Genomic DNA, 21,523 nt, shown 5'->3' with positions numbered 1-21,523 from the left:
CTGGGGCAAGGACAGGGCGCGGTGCTCACAGCTCGGGGCAGGGGGTTGGATCTCTGGCCCCACACGCAGGCTCCCATCCTGGCCTCCCCTCTCCAGCCGCCTGCCACCAGCGCCCACCCCTTTTAGCTCATTGCCGGGGTCCCCTCTGCTGCCTCGGGGCCAGGCCCAGGCTCGGTGGGGTGAGGAGCCCAAGCTGTGCCTCTCTGCTTGCTCCCGGGGCCAGCCGGCTCTGCCTGAACCTCTCCTCTTCCTCTGGCTTGGGACCTGAGCCAGTGTATCAAAGGCTCTGGCAGGAACCGGAAGGACGGATGTGATCCACTGCAAGGGCCCTGCCCTCGGGAGACACATGCCTGCCCTCCTGGCCCAAGGCCAGGCCCGCTGGGAACTGTGTCAGACCCACAGGTCGTCCCGGAGCTTCTTGGTGTCCGTTACCCCCCCACCCCCACCCCCAGGAAGGCAGCAGCCGCCCTCCTAACCCAAACCCGGTGATCAAAGGTGGGAGACTCAGGGACGGCGGTCTGAGTGCACAGATGCTGAGGCAGCCAAGGATCACCGTTGAGGCTGCTTCAGTGGTCTTGCTCAGGAGCGCATCCTCGGATCACTCTCCCGGTCCACACTCTCACACGTTCACCCCAGGGAGGAAGCCGGGTGAGCGCAAATCTAGCTGTCACCCCACCAGGAACATACATATCTTGGGCAAGTCCCTTAACTGAGCCTCAGTTGGCTTGACCAGAGAACGGGGGTGATGTGATCAGCAGGAGGGACGGAACCGTGGCCACGGGACCTTGGGCGTCTGGGCCCAGGATGGTCTCCCTGCTGGGCCAGCACGGCTCTGCTGCCTCGCAGCCCAGGGGGTGGGCCGTCCTGCCACCCCGCAGGGACCCTGGGTGACGTCCCGGGGCAGGCCCTCCACTCACCATCGATGATTTCCTCCTTCACTTTGTGGAGCTCTCGGACTACCTCCTCGAGGATCTCCTGTAGGGAGCAGAGCTTCAAAGTGAAGGGACAGGAAACAGAGTGGAGGAAGCTGGCTTTGCCAGGGGCGGTGTGTCCCAAGGACGCGTCTCATTTGCGTCCCCACAGGGCAAGGTCGCAGTGAATGGGAGACGGCACCCCACCCCAAGTCCCCCTGCAGAAACCAGGGGCGGCCCCAGAGCAGGCTGGGGGGTCCAGAAGGGCAGAGGGAGGCTTCTCTGCTGCTGATGGGGTTGGGGGCCCAGTGCTGAGCGTGGGCGCCCCCTGACAGACCTTTGGCCACCCTGCCTGCCTGCGTGGACATGAGAGGGTCCCAGCCTCTGGCTCCTGCACAGCCTCTCAGGAAAGGTCACACTCACCTGTTTCATCCGATCCAAATCTAAGGCATCCAAGGCCACGTCATTCACGCTCCCCACCGGCTTCATCCTGGAGAGGGTGGCAGGGTGCGGTAAGGAGGGCAGCAGGTCCTGGCGGGCGCCCGCCATGCGGGGACAGATAAGGCAGGCGGGTGTGCCTGGGCCTCCAAGCGCAGGGCCGAGGCCCGGGCACCAAGCACTGCCCTCTTCCCATCAGAAGCTTTTTGCTTTTACGCCTGGCCAGCCTTAAGCTACCCTGAAAGGAGTCTAGTGGCACGTCTCCACCTCAAGAGGGTCTCATGAACACCGTGGCCAGCCTTCCCAACCGGGTACAACGAAGGGGCTGTGTGGGGACGTGAGAGCTCGTACACAGACGTGGCAATGCCACGGTCACTGTTCCAGTCGCACTGCCCGCTCTGGACAGCAGACACCGGCAAGCTCCTCGTTGGTGAGGGATCTGTCCCTGCCTAAACCGAGACTCGGGGAAACCAGTGACGAGGACTTTACGTAGGATGCAAAGTCACAAAAATCACACAGTAAACACTCATCCCAACAGCATCTGCTTCCAGCAAACCAGCCTCCCTGGCGTTGGGAACTGGTCCTAGCGGGTAACCTTTTTTTCAGGAAACGTCCTTGGATGTGGTGTTGCTCTTCTCAGGCAAAGGGGTCTCGGTCACACGGACTGTCCTTTGAAACGCTGCTGAACTAAGGTTAGCTAGTTCGATAGTTAATGTCTCTTGCATGGGAACCATCCCTGGAAAATCTTTACAAAATGCTCATCTGAGCACTCAGCCTCTTTAGAACAGGGCAGTGGGGGCGCAGGGGCCCACTCTCTGAAGCCCACTCATCTCCCGTGGAGAGGATGGCGGCTGGAGCCTGCGGGACCAGGAAGTGGTGTGGCCCGAGCCGGCTGTGAGGACCACGGAGGTGACGGATGGTGGACACACACGTGACCCGGCAGGGCCAGCATGGCTGTGAGGGGCTCCTCTCTAGGGACAGGGCAGGCTGGGCAGCCGCAGTGTGTGTGGGTGGCCACCTCGGGCAGCAGGGAGGGCCCACGACAACCCAGGCCAGAGCTGCTGCTGGGGGTGTCTGAAGGAAGGAAGACCGCGGTCCTGAAGGCAGGGCCCCCTGGGTCACGGCAACGTTACTGACAGTGGCCTCGCCGTGGAAGTACCGTCTGCTGACAGACGGACGAAGAAGATGCAGTGCACCCGGCCCTAAAAACCGAGTCCTGCCGCGAGTGACAACAGGGACGCCAGGACGCCCCGAGGGTACGACGCTGGGCGGATCAGCAGGCAGAGGAAGACTGCTGGTCTCACTGCGCTGCGGAATCTCGGGAAGGCGAGCCCACAGGAACCGGCAGATAGGTGGCTGTCGCTGGGGCTGGGGCGGGTGAAGGAGGTCAAAGGGCACACGCCTCGGGGTGTAGTCGTGAGTTCTGGGATCTAATGCGCAGCCGAGCGCATGGTGTGGCACCCTAGAGGCGGCTAAGACACGGATCTTGGCCCCGAGCGGTGGCTGTGTCCGCTAACCTCATCACGGTGAGCATCTCACAGACATAGATCACACAGACATCGCCGTGTTGCACACATCACACTCAGACGATGCTGGATGTCAACTATATTCTAAAAAAGCTGAGAAAACCAACCCCTGAATAAATCTAGGGGTCTAATACCTAAACCTGGAATAAAAAAAAAAAAAAAAGGAGGGGCTCAGTTGGTGAAGTGGCTGCCTTTGGCTCAGGCCATGGTCCCAGGGTCCTGGGATCGAACCCCGCGTGGGGCTCCCAGCTCAGCGGGGAGTCTGCTTCTCCCTCTGCCTCTCCCCCCTGCTCTTGTGCTCTCTCTCAATAAATAAAACCTTAAAAAAAAAAAAAGAAATCCAAGAAGAACATGCTCCTGCTCCTCTCCTGGCTGAACTGAAGAGAGGCCAGTGTGGTTCTGAAGGAGTCTAAATAGCTTTGGATCCTGGTGGGAAAGGAGGTGCAGCCTGAGACCCCCGGCCCACACGTCCGTCTGTGGGGTCGGGGCCTGTTCCAGCAGCCATTTCTGGGGCCACCTGGACAAACTGCTTCACCTGTCAGGGCCTCGGTTCTCCCACATGCACACCTGACAGCTCCCCCGGGGTCACCCGAGGCAGACTGCTGCCGCCCTCCGTGGAACTGGAGAGCACACTGGTCTCAGAGGTGGAGAGCCCCATCCCAAGTGGGAACACTTGGCAGCCCACCATGCTCCACCCGCAGGAAGTGCTGGGGGGCCACAAGCGCACCCCTGGCCACCTCACCTCCGCCCTCCTCCCGGGGGCCCCTCCTTTGGCTCCGGCCCCCTCACAGCCAGAGAGAGAGTGCTGGTCCACCACGGAGAGCACATACAGAAGGCAGCCCAGCCCTCCAGCCGCGTGACCCCTGCTGACCCCTCCCCGCCTGCTGCCACCTGCTAGCCACGCTGGCCAGCTTCCTGTTCTGTGAACTGCCGGGTTGGTCTCAGGGCCTCAGCACTTACCATCTTCTCCAGCTCGGAAGACTGTCCCCAAGCTCTTTGTAGGGCAGGCTCCTCCTCATGCAGGTCAACTCAAATGCCACCTCTGAGAGGCCTGTCCCAGCCCTGTGCTAGAGCACCTCGGTCCCCAGCATGGTCTGCCATGCGACCCTCTGTGTTCCACACAGCACCTCTCAAACACACGGCCGCCTCGTGCACGGGCCTTCCCAACAGAAAATGGGCTCCTTGCAGCAGGGACCTGCAGGCCCCAGCTCAGAACCTGGCTGACCCGAGACCTCACTCCTGAGGGCCGCGTCTGTCCTCAGCGCTCCGGCCGGAGCCGGGCCAGGGCCCTCCCCGACAGGCTCGCTCCACTCTGCACGGCCGGCTCCGATGCTACTGCTCTGAGCGCGGCTCCCCTGCAGTCTGTGCCGGGCAGTGGCGACCTTTCCTAGTACGGGTTCCAGAGACCTGCAGCTTTAGGCCACGCTCGGCTCCGGTGACTATGGGGCTGTTTGCCTCTCACTTTTGGGGACACCTCAGCTTTGAACATTCCATCCCGCTATGCACACCAGCTTTTGGTCTGGGAAATATGGTCTCCCTGGGGGAAGACGGCTGTGTGCTGTGGGCAGAGGAGGGAGGGGAAGGAGGAAGGGTGCCGGCCGGTCCCGGGATCAGTTGAGCTGTGGGACTGTGTCCAGCTGTCGCCCACTAATCGCTGTCACAAGACGCAGGGGCTCACAGACCTCTTTACGGGATCGAGGAGGGGAGGCCGGGAGGGGCCACCGCTTGCCCGATGTCACAGAGAGCCCGGAGCACTGTCATGGGAGTCCGATGTCAGCCTCGCCTCACTACCTCCCCAGGCCCCAGTCTCTCCCTCTGGGAGGGGACAGCCAGAGTAGGCGTGCACAGCCCCTCACATCTGCGTCCCTCCAGCCCTGCCTTCCCCAGGTCTGAGGGAACAGGCCCACCCTTTCCCAGAGCAAACTGTTAGGTGACAGGACAGGGGGCAGGTTTGGGAGTGTTAGTCACGGGCAGGGGACAGAGGAGGCCCCCGAGACGGGGTTGTTCGGTACCTAGAGTGAGGCTGCGCCTGAAGGGGGCTCTTAGCTTCGGGGCTCTTGGCCACGGACGGGGTTCTACGGCACGGAATGAAACAGACAAGTGAATTGGCCCCGCCGCCCGCGTGGCCCCGCCGACTCGCAGTGCCGCCGCGTGGGGCAGCTCACCTGGACAGCAGCGAGGACACAGGCTTCTCCACCGAGTTGCTCCGCTCCCAGGGCTTCCGGCCAGTCTCTGTCAATTCATACCGTGGACAGGGAGCCTCAGAGCTGGGAGACCTCTCGGTGGCCACGTTCCCCCACAATCCCAGGCAGGAGGCCCCCCAGTGCTGAGGGTGAAGAGCTACCCCATCAGGAGGGGCTGCTGCAGGTGGAGCTGAAACCTGGCCCCTCGTTCCCAGTCTCCCCATTCAGGACACAGCTCCCATTCCCTCGACCTGGTTGACCTTGACTTGTGGCCTGGTTCTGAGTCCTCTCACCATAGCTGGGTGATGGGGGAGCCTTTCAATCATGACTCCCAGAGTCGAGTCATGACTCCAGCAAAGGGCTGGGTGCGGGGTACAGACGGAGCCCTAGGCCGGGATGCTCTCAGGTGAGCCTGAGGGCCATGTATACACCTGCTGCCCAGAGACCGCTTGTTTCCCCCGCACCCTGCAGCTGGCCCCTTCCTGCCCCAGCCCTCAAAGCTACTTTCTTTTTCCATTTTCTTTTTTAAGTGGTGCTAAATTAATGTTTCATTTTACTTCAAGAGATTTTTGGACTGAATTGAATTCCTAGACTTTGCAGGATGAGCGTAGAGGCAGGAGAAAATCCCTAGAGGAAGCAGGGAAGCCACCCAATGGGTGTGAGGAGAGCGTCCCCAAAGCCACACTCCAGGGCACATGCTGGGCCCACAGGCATAGAGCCTTGGGCAAATCATGTCACCTCCTAAACTGGGAAACAGAACCATTCACTGGAGTGTGCAGTGTTCATGGAGTCATTCACCAAGAATCCATGGTGGCAGCTCTCAGGAGAAGAGGACACAGGGGCAGTCTCACGGGGCAGGCAGGCAGCCACACCAGCAGAGTGGCAGGACCAGAGGCTGGTGCAACAACTGGCCAGAGCCTCCCTCGCTGAGGGGGGCTAGCGGGGTTCCCCTCTGCCTCTCCTACCTTGTTCGGGAGTACAGGCCCGGTGTGGAGCAGATGCTGAACAAATGTTTGTTGAATGACTGACCAAGCACAGCGGCTTCTTCCCACCCTGCAGCCTCCAGGAACTGTCCTAACTCCATCCCTGTACCCTGGGGCTCGCATCCTGGGGCTCACATGGGGCTTCTGAGCAGGGTTGGGACTGTTTTTCCTCTAACGCATAACTTTGGAAGCATTGCCTGGTAGACTTTCTTTGAGCACCACAATGAGCGAGACTCATGGGTGATCCCTGTTATACCTGCCACAGCTGGCGTTTCACAGGGAGACAGGAGTGTGGCAGGTCCGTAATCCTCCTCAGAGCCCTGGCCTGAGGCCAGGAACCTGAACCCCAGACGCAGTGCCCTCCTTGTCTCCGTGTGGGAAATGAGAGGGCTGGATGGGGGGTTATGGTCTGGCCAGCTCTGATGCCCTTGGGCTGTCGGCACAGGTGGCCACGCCAGCATCTACTCTGGATCAGTGTGGAGGCTCAGGGCTTTCGGGTGTCAGGGAGACCAGCTAATGCCACCTCACTGGCCCTCACAGCTCATCTGTACAGTGAGGCGGTTGGGTTGAGTCATCTCCCTGGAGGGGGTCCCTCCTGCTCTAAGACCTTGTGCCTGTTGCAGGGCAGGACGGCACCCCTCACCTGAGGCGTTAGGTGGCTGGCTGGCTGCTCGGGTCCCGGGAGATGGAGAGGTGCTCGGCTCTTCCTGAAATGATAAAGAAAAACGCTGCCCTGGGGGATCCCTGGGTGGCTCAGTGGTTTAGTGCCTGCCTTTGGCCCAGGGCGCAATCCTGGGGTCCCGGGATCGGGTCCTGCGTTGGGCTCCCGGCATGGAGCCTGCTTCTGCCGTTGCCTGTGTCTCTGCCTCTCTCTCTCTCTCCCTCTCTGTCTATCATGAATAAATTAAAAAAAAGAAAAAAAAGAAAAAAAAAGAAAAAGGCTGCCCTAAGAGTCTGCATAGGAAAGCCAGTCGGGGCAAGAGCAGGGTGCCTCTGACCAGGTCACGAGGACACGTCAGTTTCTCGCATTTTCTAAGGAGCACATATTACTTTTACAATCAGCAAGACAATGAAAATTATCATTAACACATGAAACCCCCCAATCTTGGTGGGGAGTAGGTCTAGCCAATGGACAGTCAGGGAAGGAGAAGGCCGCAGGGAGAGACATGGGCTCCTGTAGAGTGGGGCAGACAATCTTTGGGGCTGGCGACAAGCCCTGCCCATTACTGAGTCCCCTGTGAGCCCACCTGGCCAACTGCTTATGAGCACAAGCACGGCCTGAGCCCCAGGGGAGTTTCTGCCCCACTGTCCACTGGGCCCCTTCAGCTGCCTGCAGGAGTAGCCGGGCAGGACCACGGAAGTGACCTCCCTTCTCCAGGCCTGGTTCACATCTCCATGGGCCGCTGTGAGGACCAGATGTTAGGGAACCCTAGAGGGGGGTGTGCAGGCAGGCTGCAGCAGGGCTGGGCTGCCCAGGGCACGGCCCACGTTCTGGTTGTGGAAGATCCTGTTCACTCTCTTTTACCAAGGGAGGAGGATGTGGTAAGAACCCATGCTCTCTCTCCTCCAACCAGCCCACAAGTTCCTCAGTGTTGCTGCCTAAGTGAGCTCTAGAACCTAGCTCTGCCCTCAGTGCCCCTCTGCTAAAAGCACCCACCTGCCGGGAGAGGCAGGGTTGACTGGTGGGCCGGGTGGAACCCAGAGCAGGGCCGCCTCTTGCTGCCCAGCAGTGGGTGTGCCCCACACCACTCTGTGCCTCTGCCTCCGTCCCCGCTAGCACCGTCCACCATGTCTTCCCTGCAAACTCCGCTCACCATTTAAAGCTCTGGGTAAATGTCACTTCTCCTGGAGGCTCTAGGCATATTTTAGGACTTCTCCCTCTCCCCCAGGGCCCCTGCTGCTCCCTCTCTCTCTGCCCTCAGCACTTTCTTTGCTCACTGTGTCCTCTCCCTTGAGGACAGTGGTCACATCCTACTGGCTCTGGACCCCCTGCACACATACAGCACCTAGCCCATGGTGGGGGGCACCACAGACCCCAGCAAATGCGTGTCTGCTCTGCCTGGGGGATGTCCATGGTGACACGCAAATAAAGGAGGTGAATGATTCAAATTAATTCAGAAGTAATAAAAGCTGACGTTTGTTGCACACCTGTACTTTGGAAAAATTTTATATTCTTGGGAAGGTGGTATTTACTAAGTAATAATAATTCCTCTGCTTTTATTAAGCAACATGCACAACTGCCATGTGGAGCACTGACCAGGGACAGCCAACCGCCCTGCCGAGGCTGAACTGGTGTAATTCTGACCCAAAGCCAAGAACTACCTTCTCTTGCTGCCCATGCCGCATCCTGTCAGCTCTCTGCTTCCTTCCTCTCTGGTCCATCAGAGGCTTGGGGTGGAAGGACTGGGGCCCCATGGCCACCTCCAGGGTCAGGACACCGGGCTCAGTGCTCCAAGCAGGAGGCCCCCCAGCACCCGCCCCCCTACAATGTGAACCTGTAAGAGCCACTTGTTCTCAGACTGTGAACAGACCTGGCACCCACCAGGAAGCACCTAGATATCTGTGGGGTGAGCAGGCGAATCCTGAGAGCCTCTGGTCTAGAAACAAGAGAATGTGCTGGGCTCTGGTCTTGGGAGGAATCTCCTCGGGCCTCTCATCTCAGAGTGGAATAACTGAAATCACGTGCATTAGCACATGTGCATGGGGACCCAAAGGAAACAGGCAAGAACGGAGGCCAGGGTGAAACCAGGATAAGTGAAACATTACAAGTTTTTCTCCCATGCCATCCTATTATTATTTCACTAATAATTCAAAGAAATGCTCCCTCTACAAAGGGAAGTTCTGCTTCCTCTCCGAGCTGGGAAGGAGAGCATGCCCCATCTCCGGGGCACCTTCCCGCTCCTGGCCAGCAAGCCCGCTCCACCCCCAGCTCCACATTTGGGGTTTTTTTTCTCTTTTAAATAACACTTGCTTGTTTGCCATTTGTTATTGAACCTACTAGAGGTTCAATGAAGAGACTTTGGAAAACACTGAGCAGTACAGAATAGGAGAGCCCCGGCCCACAGCGTGCTTGCTCTGGTGCTTGGGGGGGGCTCTCTCAGCTCCTGCTCTGTGGGGAGGCTGGCCCTGGGTGTGTGGGGGGCTCCTGACTGTGCGTGGGACCACAGCAAGCTGAACCAGCAGTGACCCGGATGCATATTCTAAAAGGAAAGAAAGAGTGGGGGTCAGAAGATGAGAACTCCCACTTGGAGTGGAAGGGTTCTCCCAGAAGTCCCTGGGATTTGAATCCACTCTTCTCGGAGCCGGGGACTGGGGTGTGTCGAGGGTTCTGGATGGGGCTAGGTGGCCCTGCAGTTGCCTGGAAAAGCCAGCGCTGATTCAGGAACGCTGAAGCGAGACCACAGGCTTTTGGTGCCTGTGACGGCCCTGCAATTGTAGAAATGCGTGGGGCGTTAGCTGGGCCAACTCCAGGGAGCAGTACACCAGCCTGGTCCTCCCAGGGCCTAGTACCAGCAGGACAGAGTGCATCTGAATGAGCACAAGTGCGTGCACAGGGCTAGGGATCAAGCAGTGGGCAGCCTCACTTAGCCTGGGGGTCTGGGATGCTATTTTGGGGGGAGCCATGTTTACACAGAGATGAGAAGAAGCTGGCTGGAGGGGCTGAAGGACTGCATGTGCCCAGGCATGAGGGGCAGAGAAAGGGAAACCCGGCTGGCAGGGCCAGAGCGGGGGCGGGGGGCGGTTATCTCAGATGAGCCCAGCCTGCTGACGGGGGGACGTAAGGCAGCAACCAACCTGCTGGTTATACTTGTCCTGGCTCCTACCCCTGAGATGCAAACTGTACGCCCCTTATAGTTAGGGTCTAAGATCAGCCACTGCACCAGGGGCCTAGTTTTGTAAGAAAAGCTTAACACAGAGGGAAAGTCAGCCACCCCAAGTAGAAGCAGATGCTTGGAGCCCGTATGGCCAGATTGGGCTCCAGGGTCCTCTGCTCAGCTCACCTGCAGCTCCTATTGGAATCGATGGACTCAAGTGGAATCTTTTTAGAAATAATTTGAGAATATAAACTGCCCCAGTCTTCCAGCAGACGTCACCTACTGCGAGTGCACTCTGACTGCAGGCCTGCAGGCTTTCCCCTCACGGGACTCCTGGGCTGGATCCTGCTTCTCAGCCTTTTATCCGACCTCGTGAAGTTGTGACCTCCAGGGCAAAGCAGGGCCTGTTGGATGCTCAGAGAGCCCAGGCCTGCCGCCCAGAGTGTGGGGAGGGCCAGACTGAGTGCTTGGCAGGCTCTTCGGCACCCCCCCACCCCAAATTCTCTTGTCTGTCCTGTGAAACACCTGGTGAAGTTTCTATCACAAGTATGTCCAAACCAGGCGCACATCAGTGCCTCAAAGGCCTGGCATCTCCCACTGGCGAGCGCCCAGGGCGGCGAGGGCTGGGGTCTGCTTACCACTTGGCTTTCATCTTCCTTTTTATCAGCCGGCTTGTCTGTTTGGGAGGCTGCTTTTCTCCTAACACAAGGAGGAAGAAGGTGCAAATCAGCTCCTGAAGATTCTCACGCTGACCCAGATGCCTCTGCTGGACACAGCTGGTCCTCAGAGGAACCTGTGGTGGGGATCTGAACCCTGTTTGGTGTGAAGGAGGCAATGCCTTGTTGAATGCCCAGGCCTTCTGTGCTCGTTGCATGACCCTGGACACAAAACTGGTCTGGGCAGGGAGAACAGGGGCCGGGGAACATTCCTGTGTCTGTTTACAGCACCTGAGGGCTAGAAGAAGTTGATTTGCACCCTGTCTAGGTTCCCAGGGGCCTGGGCTTGGGTGGGTGGCAGCTCTTCCCCCAGAACGCTCAAGGCCAGGCACGTGGGATGGGGAGAGGCGCCCCTGGGTCACAGGTCGGGGCTGAGTGATCATTCTGTCTTCAGCCTGACTGGCTTTGGTAAGCGAATCCCACTGCCTCGTAGGAGGCAGAAGTACCTCTTCCTGCCTCAGAACTCAGTCCTGCCGCGGTGCCTTCCCTGATCACCGCTGAGTCTGCCCCTGCTCAGAAAGGGGAGGATCCCAGAGAGCTGCAGCTGATGCCCTCTGGTCAACCTGCCTGCTCCCCACTTGCATGGACCCCTTCTCTTAGCCCCTAAAGCCCACCTGTGTTTTGGCCTCCTCAGTCGCGAACGTCTGGCTGACGCCCTGAGCTACACGCTCCTCTGTATTCCTCAGAGTATGCCCTCGGGGCTCCTCAGCTCTGCAAGGCTGAAGCTGTCACAGCCGAGAGACACCCCCAGGGAATCCTCCCCACCAACCTCTTCCTCACAAGAGCAGAGCCAGTTCTGGGGGCGCCCAGGTGGCTCAGTGACATGTCTCCTTTAGCTCAGGTCACGATCCCAGGGTCCTTAGATCGAGTCCTGCGTGGGGCTTCGTCCTCGGCAGGGAGTCTGCTTCTCCCTCTGCACCTTCCCCCCGTTCATGTTCCCTCTCTCAAGTAAATACACAAAAATATTAAAAAAAAAAAAAAAAAAAAAAGAGTAGAGCCAGTTCTGCCTCCGCCTGGTATTTCACGTCTGTCCTGTCTTCCTGCTGATACCCAGCACCAGCCGGCAGCCCCTCTTCCTGGACAACGGTGGCCCCCTGGCTGGGCTTCCCACTGCCACTTTGCTCTATGACACTGTCTCCACCCAGAGCCAAGCTTTAATCTTCTAAAGACACAGAGCAGGCAGGCATGCCAGTCCCGGGAGGGCTCTTGGCCGTGCGGACTTTCCCGCCTGTGCCCCCCGCCGCTGGGAGAGAGGCCGGGCAGAGGCCAAAACTCCGGGCTTCCAAGAGTGCCTCGCTGAACCGTGCGGGCGGGGTGCACTCATGCTTGTTCTTGGCAGGGCCTCGCCTGTCCCGCCAGCTTCTGGGCGTCTCACGGGCTCCTGGTGACACCAGCCTTTTCCTGTCCTCAGGAACTTCCTCTGCATTTGGTCTGAACCAGCTAGGCCTACTTGTTATTGTTGATGCACTGCTTTTGGACTTGGAGAAAGTGTATTTTCTTTTCAAAAAACATCTATTTTTACCCAAGGCTCTGTTCACCTCTGTGAGATTGAGCCCGACGTGCCTGCAAACAAGGCTACCTCTTGCAGCCTGACCTTCCTCACTCCTCCACGCCCTGGGCTCTAGGCCCAGGGGCTATCTCAGCCTTCCCAGTATTGTAACACTGCCCACTTGCCTCTGCCTGGACATGTGTTCTCCTCCTTCCGGGCCATGCGCATGTGGAACCTCCCCTTTGGAGCCCTCCTGGTTTTCCCCAGGGAGTGGCCTGCACTGGTGGGTAGCCATATCACCCTGCAAGCCTCCATTCTGTTGTGTGACAACTGCTCACGGTCTGTCCCTGTTCTTGGTTGCCTTGTGTGCCGTAGGTACTCAGCCTCACGGCTCTTTCTGCCACTCACAGCAGGCTCCTTCTCCTGTCCCTTGCCATGTGTGCAGAGGCCCTGGGCAGGAAATGCTGGCTCTGCCCTTGTTGCAAAGCCCAATGACCCGCACTCTGGGGGCCTAGGTTTCCCACTTCATCCTCTCAGAGCTGTGTGTACTTAGTGACGTGATCCCCCAGCCCAGTTCTCACTCAGGGTGAGCCCGCTTGGAGGACAGGGGACGTACCCAGAGAGTGAGAAGAGGTTGGGGGGTGGGTGTCACTGTTGGAGCGGGGCTCGGATGCTGCTTCGTGGACTTGAAGGAGCATTCTGATGGGTGAGGTCTGCCCCTGAGCCCCCTGCTCTGGTGCCCAGGGGAGCTATGGCATTGGCAACCTATGTCAGCACATTCCTGCTGCTGTGCCACGTTTATAAGGAGAACCCCTTGTGAAAAGGTCTGCCTGCCTGGCCTCTCCAGCTGGGGAGTCACTGTATGGCACAGGGACAGGCTGATGGCCTTGGGCAAGCTGGAGCCACACCTGCTAGTGTGGTAGAGAAGGGGATGACTAGGCCCGCGGCCCCAGCACTCAGCCAGGACGTGGGTGGAACTCCCAGGGTGGTGCCCTCTGGGCTCCTCTGTTTCAGAATGCCTTCCCTGTGTCCTCCACAATGGTCCCTGTAGGACTGGTCCCGTAGCACGCATTTGCCCTGGTAGACTCTGAGTGGCTCCAGCACTGAGGCATCTCATTTATGCTGGGATCTTAAGTGTGAGGAAGGAGCCTCTTCCCCCCCTGAACCAATGTCTAAGATTAGCTCCAAATTTCCCCCTGCTTAGGGTGAGGTTGGTACATGGAAGCTGCGTCAATCAGTGAGGTCAGGAGGAGCTGAGAGCTGAGACGACTCCTCTGGGCTTGATGCCTCAGGGTGAGCCCTCGAGGAGGGGAACTTGATTAAGGTTCCCGGCTTGGCTGAGCCCAGGTGACAGTGGGCCCTGGGACTGGGCAAGGCTATGCTCTGATGCTGAGGAGCAGGAAGTCCCTGACAAGTAGTTGGGTCTGGGGGGCCTGAACACCCACCTCTTGGCCAGAAGCTTGTTCATTTCTTCCATGAGGCCTCCTCCTCCACCCCCACTGCTCGCCCGGTTGGCGTCAGACTTGGAGGTCCCGCTGGGGCTGGAGCCTCCAGAGGCATCTTCTGGCTAGAAGGTAAGGATGTAGCATTAGTCTGGGGTCTTGGGGGGGATGTCACTGGAGGGGGAGGGGGCACATGTAAGTGTGGATGGGATTCCTATGACGGTGGCAAGGGGGACCACGGCTCTCGAGGCTCATCCCCCCAGCTCCACAGGGGACCAAGCCAGAGTCCAGCAAGGGAACAGGACTGGCTGGTTGCTGCCCAGCACTGCTGGCTCATGTCAGCGCCCTTGCTAAGGTGGGTGTAGACATGAAGGGAAGGAGAGGCAGTGTCAGAGATGCTGTCAGAGTCACAGCCACTCAGCTGCCCCATAGCCGATCCCCCTTCCAGGTCACTGCAGAGGTGCTGGGACAGGCCGTGGGGCATGGCACTGCTGGCATCTAGATTGGTGTGGGAAGTGAGAGGGACCCAGATCCAGGAGACCTGGGTCTGAGTCGGAACCCTGCAGCTGACCGCCACACGGTGGGCAAACTGCTTCCATGCCTGTGCCTTGGTCCCCTCATCTGCAAGGGAATGCTTCTTGCCCCACCTATGACGGTCAGCGTGAGGGAGGTTAGAAACTGACAGCATCTTGTGGCTGGCACAGTGCCGGGTGGCACAGATGGTGTCTACGCTGGAGGGCTTTCCTGGGGTCTTATACATGGGGGCAGTTAGGGGCCCGGCCCACCCGTACCCATGGATGCTTACCCGCTGGACTCTCCTCAGCTTGGCCCCAGCCAAGGCAGCAGCCAGGCCGGACACGGAGCTCTCGTCGTGGCTGGCACCCTGTGCTCCTCCGGCTGGCAGTGGGGGTGGGGGTGGGGGGGTGGCCCCCGTGGGTGGAGGCGGGACAGGGGGTGGGGGCGGGGGCGGGGGTCCACTACATGAGAGGGGGGCGCTGGCTGCAGATGAGGGGTGCCCCGGTGGGAGGATGGGTCCTGAAATGCAAGAGTGGGGCTTAGTCAGTCCCTAGTCCCCTGCGGCTACTTCCCTGGGTGGAGCGACAGAGGGAAGCCTGCTCCTCTGAGGGATCAGCTCAAGGCTGCTTCTTCCAGGAAGCCCCCATGGGATGCGCCTAGCCCTGGTCCCTTCCCTCCCTACGCTGGTCTCCCCAGCATTCTGGGGCTTGGTTGGACTTACAGTGTCACATAGTGAACATCTGTTGAGCTCAGCTAACTTTCTCTTGCTCTAATCATGGTCTTCCCATGGGAGATGAAGGGCTTTGGTGGCACAAGTTGTATCTCTTTGTCCTTCTCTGTGCCTAGCACCACCCCAGGGACCAGCCCTTGTTGGTCTCTGAGATGCAGCTGTGACTGACCCAAGGCCTCTGGGGACTGTAGCAGGTAACTGTGGTCGCAGGGCTGTTGGGGGCCTATGTGAGGGGGCAGTGCTGGGCAGTCCTCTGTCCACCATCTGAACAGCCCTCCACCCAGTGCTCACTGAGCCTCCCTCGTGTGCCCAGCACTGTAGCAGGTGCTGGGGAAAGCAGCCACAGGCTCCCTGCTCATGGCCTCGTGGGCAAGCACGGAGCGAGTCACACAGATAAATGCACATCTACAACTGCGGCAGAATGACACGTGCTACTGGGACCAGGCACATGTGCCACCCTGGCATATAGAGGGGGGGGGGCTCTGACCTCAGAGCCCAAACTGCAGGGAAGTGGCCACCGTGCCAGGATGGTAACAGATGAGGAGTCAAGTCTGGTGTAGGAGGAGTGAGGTCGAAGAAGGAAAAAGAGGAAGGGAAATGCAAGAGTAGGAAGAGGTACCAGGAGTGCTGTGGGCACCAGGCCTCTGCACCTGGGGGCCAGCTGTGACGGGCAGGAGTGACGGGCAGGGCTGACACAGGACGGGCGGGGGGGGGCCCACCGGGGGTCTAGTGGAGCGGGGGGTGCTACCAGCTAGCATTTGCATGAGGTGGGGGGGCTCTTGCCACTGGACAGAGGCTGGTGCTTGGTTTTCTCATCAGTGAAACAGGGTACCATCCCCCCGCTTACTGCGCAGGGCGTTGGGGGAAAGTATGTAAAACAAAGGATCTGAAAGCGCTCGCTGAGCCGGGAAGTCCTGTGCTCACTAACCAGCATCGCCACTCTTCAGGGAACCTCTGGCCTTACTGTGCTCGGTTCTGGTCAATGCTTAGGACGATACTGCACCTTGTCTGCAGGGCTCCTGACTCCCGGGGCAGGTACGCCTTGCACTGACTTAGTCGCCGTGCGTGCACTGTGATGCTTCAGTGTTACCCTGACAGGGGCTCCCTGACAGGTTGTCCCTGACAGGACGCTGAGCTGGGGCTGTCTCTGCTTCGTTGACTGCTGTGTTCCTAACCCTTAGCACGGTGCCAGAGACACAGGCTATGCCCACTGAGCATCTGCTCAGGCACTGAGTGCTGGGGGACCGGAGGCTGGTGGCGAGGGCCGGACAGAGCTGAACTGATCCTCTTCCCCGAGCTGTTCTCTTGTACCCCTGCTTTCATGGGACTATCACACAGGGAGATCTATGCAACCAGCAGCTCTTCATGGAGGGCCAGAGGTGCCCAGTAAAGGAGCCGGGAGCAGCTAGAGAAACAGGCCCCACAGGGGCTCTCACCTGTGGCTGAAGTTCTTCTCTCTAGAGACTCCTGACGCTGTTGCTGGTGCTGCTGCTCCATCACTTGTCTGAAAAACAACAGCAGAGCAGGTCTGACTTCTCGGAGCTGAGAACAATGTGGCTCTGTGTCCGGGAGCCTGGGCTGCAGAGTTGGGTTTCGCTGGCACTCCCTGAGAGCCACTGCACGCCCGGGGCTGGGGGCCTCAGCGGTGAGCTCGCCCCCTCCACCCTGGCCCCGCCTGCCAGGCTCGCTGTCCTCACTGAAGGGAGGTGGGGCATGTGACTGGTTCCAGGTCCCCGAACAGCTGAGTGCTGGCAGTACCCTTGAACAATCTCATGAAGGCTGGGGCGACCATCTGGCTGAGTGACCAAGCTTTTCCCCAGGCTGGACATGCTCATCTAGCTTTTGGGGGGCCTAGAACCTCAGCAGACCTGACCTAAGGGTCGCCCATTCTTAATACAAATGACTATGTTTCCTGGAACGATTTTTAGGCATTGCTGGTTGCCAAGAGAAGGGACACTAAGCCGGCATGTCCTCATTCTTTTTACCCCAGATCTAGCTGCAGGCCAGGCCTACATCAGAGAGCCATCTGGTAGGCTGCAGTGTGATGCTGTGTGTGCCTCAGTGGGCACTAGCATCCTGGGTCCTTAAGGCAGAGTGACCTTGGTGATCTTGAAAGCTGGTTGAGTGAGGACACCAACCCACAAATATTTCTACAGAATCCGGGATTGAGATGCTGAGGCAGAAGGCATGCAGACTCCGGAAGCAGCAAGGCTTTAACTGGTTCAAACCACCTTTAATTAGCTCTGCTGATGAAGCACAGGTTGAAGGGACGTTCTCACACCTACTCTGGGCTCAATGGGAAAGCGTGCTAGAGGCAGGCCATGGTTTCTGCCCTGGCCACGAAGGGCAGCGGCAGAGCGGGAAGCTGCTGGCCATGGGTCTGCACTGCACCCTCAGTTTTCAGTGAGCTGATGCTTCTCTGGTGCTGGAACCATGCCCGGCACGTAGCAGCTGCTCAGTAAGTGCTTTGTGAAGCAACAGATACACATAGGAAGGAATAAATACAGCTGCCTTCATCTCAAGAAAGGTCAATGACACAGCACTTTTTCCAGAGGGGACCCAGAGTTTACTGCAAAGACCATTCAGAGGTAGCAAGCTTTCTGGGCTCCTGTTCTGGGATCATGGCTTTGTTACTGTGGGCAAGTCACACCCCTTCCCCAGACATCGGCTTCTCTGCAGAAGAAGCACCACAACACATGTTCAGGGGGCTATATGTGATCCCTATGAAATCACGGTAAAGACCCTTTTGGCGCGAAAGGTGTTTGAAAAGCTCCCAACAGTGCCTGCATCAGCTTCTCTATCCAAGATGCTGACACATCACCCAAAACTCCAACTTTCCCAGCAGGATCCGTATGCTTAGCTGCCCCTGGTAAAATGAAGGCACTTGGAAGTCCTCAAAAATCAGGTGTGGATTTCAGACCCTGTTTGTGAGAGGGTACAAGGTTCCTGGGCTTAGAGTCACCACCTCGTGTTGGGCCCCCACGGAAGTCATCTCTCCCCTGGGCCTCCCTCGGTGTGAGGTGACGGGCAGGGACAGAGGAGCAGGTCGCGGCCCTATGGCCGGTGCTAACTCCTGCAGGTCGCAGGCCTCCAGGGGGCACTCCAGCCCATGGAGCGTGGACCGCAGGTGGCCTCCGAAGGAATGCTGGCCTTCCGTGGTGGGGCAAGGTATGCAGGCTGGTGTGTAGCCAGTTCTGAGAGCTCTGCCCTGTACATCATTCCTGAGTCCACCTTCTGAGGGTGGAAGCAGCCCCGAGACCCAGCAGAGGGCTGAGCGGGGGCCGGAGGGGGGGGGGGGGGCCCATCCTGGTGCTGCCTCTAACTGCTTGTTACCTTGGATAAGTCCTTTCCACTCTCCAGGCTTATGTAAGGGATGGTACCAGTAACAGGAGCCTTGGAAGGTTAGTGTGAGAAGTAAAACGAACCAAAGCCTGTAAAAGCCCTTCACAGGCAACAACATGCTGTATTCTTGAGGGGCCAGAAGACAGGCCCATGGAATCAAGAGACCCGTGGGAATTGATAAAAGGAGTCTCCTGTCCATAGGCAGTCTAGAAGCACAGTCCCATCTTTATTTCTTTGAGGTGTGCAGGGTGAGGAATACTACTGTTACGTTCCAATGGGTAACAGGCCTAGAGCAGGAAGGTGCCCAGGGTTACAGAGCACCCCGTGGGGCCAGAAGGCACTCAGAGGTTACCAGCTATGGCCTTCAGTCCTCAGGGTGGGGGAAAGGCTAGAGGAAGGAGGGCCCAGGAGATCCTCCCAGCCAGCTGAGGGGTGGGGACGGGGCCTCCCCAACTCCCAGCCCAAGATTCCACATGAGGCTAGCTGCAGGCCCCCGGCTCAGCCCCTCGTCCAAGAACCTGGGTGGGGAAGGCTTGCACCCGGCCCTCGTCCTGGGCACAGCTCCCACAAAGCCCGATGCAGAGCCTCTCAGAGACGCAGAGCCCCTGCCGAGGCGATAGGCCGGGTACACACCCTGGCCCTGCCTTTCCTGGCAACGTGACCTGGGGTGGCTGCTCCCTCCTTGGCCACCACGAACTCTTCTGTAAGTTCAGGACAATGGTACTGGCCCCTCCTCCCAGTCTGAGTGCTTTAGAAGCTCCTTGGAGGGGATCCCTGGGTGGCTCAGAGGTTTAGCGCCGCCTTCAGCCCAGGGTGTGATCCAGGAGACCCCAGATCGAGTCCCACGTTGGGCTTCCTGCATGGAGCCTGCTTCTGCCTGTGTCTCTGCCTCTCCCTCTCTCTGTGTCTCTCATGAATAAATAATAAAAATAAAATCTTTAAAAAAAAAAAGAAGCTCCTTGGAGTGGGGGTGGATGTCATTCAAGGCTCACATCCCATGGGAGCTGCCTCCTCCATGGCCTGGCAAATGAGGACAACAACTCGGCCCCGGCCAAGCAGTTGGAGAGCAGCTGCAGCCGCTGAAGGGCATTCACCACCTTTGTCCACCTTAGTCTCAACTGGGAGGTGAGTGGGCTGGGGTCAAGATCCTCCTGAGAGGCTCTGGCACCCGCCCAAGGCAGCCAGCGAGGGAGTGGCAGGCAGCCCTGGGTGGGTCGGCCTGCCTATCTCCAGCAGCGTGGCCTTGGTCACATCACCGAACCCCTCCACAGCATGACAACCACCTCCTAACACACGTGGGAGGGCTGAGTGAGGTAAGTGAACAGCACCCAGGATGCTGCAGACCGGAGGTCTCCATGAGACCACACGTTCCCTTCCTTGCTCTGGCAAAGCCACAATGAACGTGCTCCCTCTTCCGTCTGGTCTGGCCTGTCCCCACCCTGGTGTGTGTCTCTGGGAGTCCTGGCCCTAGCTGCAGGCGTGTCCTCTGCTCGCCACAGGGTGCCACTGGCCCTGGCTGGGGGATTACCTTCTCTGGATGTCCATCTCTTCAGGAGAGGGGCCATTCTGCACCTGACGCTGGGTGGAGGGGCCTGTGGGGCAGAGAAGCACAGAAGCACAGCGGTTAGTGGAGAAGGAAGGCCCTGGCAAAGCAACCTGGAGCTCTCCCCGTCTCTGCCCTCCTGGCCCACAGGAGTGGTCCCTGCCCCCTCAACGGGTCCCCAGCCTGCCCCATCAATCACCTCTCTCTCCCCGTCTTGAGGTTCTTCTCTCAGAGCCCAGTACAGGACAACATTGCTCACGTGGCTCAGAGTCCATCACGTAGCTAATGAACCCTCTCTCCTTCCCTTTCACACTGCACTTGCTGTGTCCTTACTTCTTCACTGTCTCGGGCCTCTCCACATCCCACCAAGCTGTTCCAACTAAAATCACCAGTGTGCTCAGCATCACCAAACCCAGGAGATCCATTCTGTCCCGCCTTTTGAGCAGAGGGTTCAGTGGGTTCAGTGTCAGAGCCAAGGATTTCACATCTGGTCTGGTGGGGCCGCAGCCCGGGCTCCTCACCACGATGCGGGGCCCTCCTGTCTGCATCTAGGAGCCTGCAGCTGTGGGTGGGAAGGACACAGTGAGGCACAGATGGCAGAGGCTGTCACGGACAGAGCCTTCCAGGCCACACCCTTGCCCTGGACTCTGAAGGAGTCTGAGCAGTCCAGGTCTGCTGCATGCACCCTATGTTCAGATGGGGGCTGGTGCTGTGCCACACATGCAAGAAAAGGCAGGCTTCTGCCCTAAACTGAGAAAGAGCTGATTGTTCCCTTCTCTTTGCCAGCTCAGATGTCACTGAGGAACTGCACAGAGTCACAGTGACAGGGAGGGACCCTGGGCAGGCTGGTCCGACCTCACTGACTACATGGGGAAGGAGCTTGTCTCCCCTCTAGGACAAAGGGGCAGCCACAGTTAGCCCACAGCAAAGCCCACAATGAGTGCAAGGCTTCTCCCAGAAGTGCTTCGAGCTGCAGAAGGATTGGCAGGTGGTCCCTGGATCTGGGGCACAGCTGGGGACAGAGAACAACAGAATCTCAAAGCCAAAATGGATCATCTGATTGTAGGGCAGTCTCCTGCCCAGTGCAGGAGCCTCCTGTGTGCCTCCCAGGCAGCGACTGCTGCCCAATCCCAGCAACGGAAGCCACTACCTCCATGTGACCACGACCACATGCTTGCTTCCACAGAGGTCTTAAACCTGCCCATCCTCAAAGACCCTGTCTCTACCACCGGGAGGGGCACAACATGGGTCAAATCTTTCCATGCCCTGAGCGAGCTTCCATGTTCAGCAGTCTCTAGACCTTGTTGTCCTGGGCCCTAGTACCCACTTTAGTCAAGTTCTCAGGGAGCCACGTCTTGCTGCTTTCCTGGCCCCAGTATGAATGTTCCAGCTGGGGAAGGAGGAGGCCAGTGGGCCTTCTGCTTGGTGGGAGGAGAGTGCCCTCCAGCACTCAGGGAAAAATGCTTCCCTGGGTCAAGCTGCTGGAGCCCGCCCTTGCTTGGTGCCTTCTGCTGCTCTCTCATGATGGGCAGGAGAGAAGGTGCCTAAGTGCTTTTACAGACATGACTTGTAAAAACCTCGCGTGGCGGCCTGGCACACGATAGGCATCAGATCAATCTCAGCTTTCTTTCTCCAACTCTAAACACGTTTTAAAAATTAAATAATTTAACATATAATTTTGATCTTTTTAATAGAAATTGGTTTTTCTGACTTTAAGTAACATGTAACATGTTCAGTACAGACTTTTGAAAATTTAAAACACACCCTTGGGGCACGTAGGTGGCTCAGTCAGTTGGGCATCTGCCTTTGGCTCAGGTCGTGATCCTGGGGTCCTGGGATTGAGTCCCACATCAGGGTCCCTGCCTCTCCCTCTGCCCCTCACCTCACTC

At 58.5% G+C, this 21,523-nt stretch overlaps 1 protein-coding gene across 7 annotated transcripts in view; it reads right to left on the bottom strand.

Moving 5' to 3' along the window:
* Positions 1 to 21,523, bottom strand: part of EVL (Enah/Vasp-like) — a 145,874-nt gene that overhangs the window by 1,297 nt on the left and 123,054 nt on the right. For 3 of the 7 annotated variants that reach the window (XM_072762297.1, XM_026012563.2, XM_026012564.2), the window contains exons 4-13: positions 19,620 to 19,683; positions 16,186 to 16,253; positions 14,309 to 14,538; positions 13,507 to 13,628; positions 10,495 to 10,555; positions 6,685 to 6,748; positions 5,041 to 5,107; positions 4,888 to 4,950; positions 1,335 to 1,401; positions 918 to 975 (exon numbers count right to left, since the gene is read on the bottom strand). In XM_072762297.1, coding sequence (XP_072618398.1) covers positions 918 to 975; positions 1,335 to 1,401; positions 4,888 to 4,950; positions 5,041 to 5,107; positions 6,685 to 6,748; positions 10,495 to 10,555; positions 13,507 to 13,628; positions 14,309 to 14,538; positions 16,186 to 16,253; positions 19,620 to 19,683 — 864 coding nt within the window. Of the gene's footprint in view, positions 1 to 917; positions 976 to 1,334; positions 1,402 to 4,484; positions 4,630 to 4,887; positions 4,951 to 5,040; positions 5,108 to 6,684; positions 6,749 to 10,494; positions 10,556 to 13,506; positions 13,629 to 14,308; positions 14,539 to 16,185; positions 16,254 to 19,619; positions 19,684 to 21,523 lie in introns of those variants that run through there. The other 4 variants (XM_072762296.1, XM_072762294.1, XM_072762295.1 and 1 more) reach the window with 2 other exon arrangements.

This window comes from Vulpes vulpes, chromosome 6 (genome assembly GCF_048418805.1).
Source record: "Vulpes vulpes isolate BD-2025 chromosome 6, VulVul3, whole genome shotgun sequence".
Taxonomy (NCBI): domain Eukaryota; kingdom Metazoa; phylum Chordata; class Mammalia; order Carnivora; family Canidae; genus Vulpes; species Vulpes vulpes.
The sequence above is the reverse complement of the archived record's forward strand: the minus strand, read 5'-3'. Positions and strand labels throughout refer to the sequence as shown.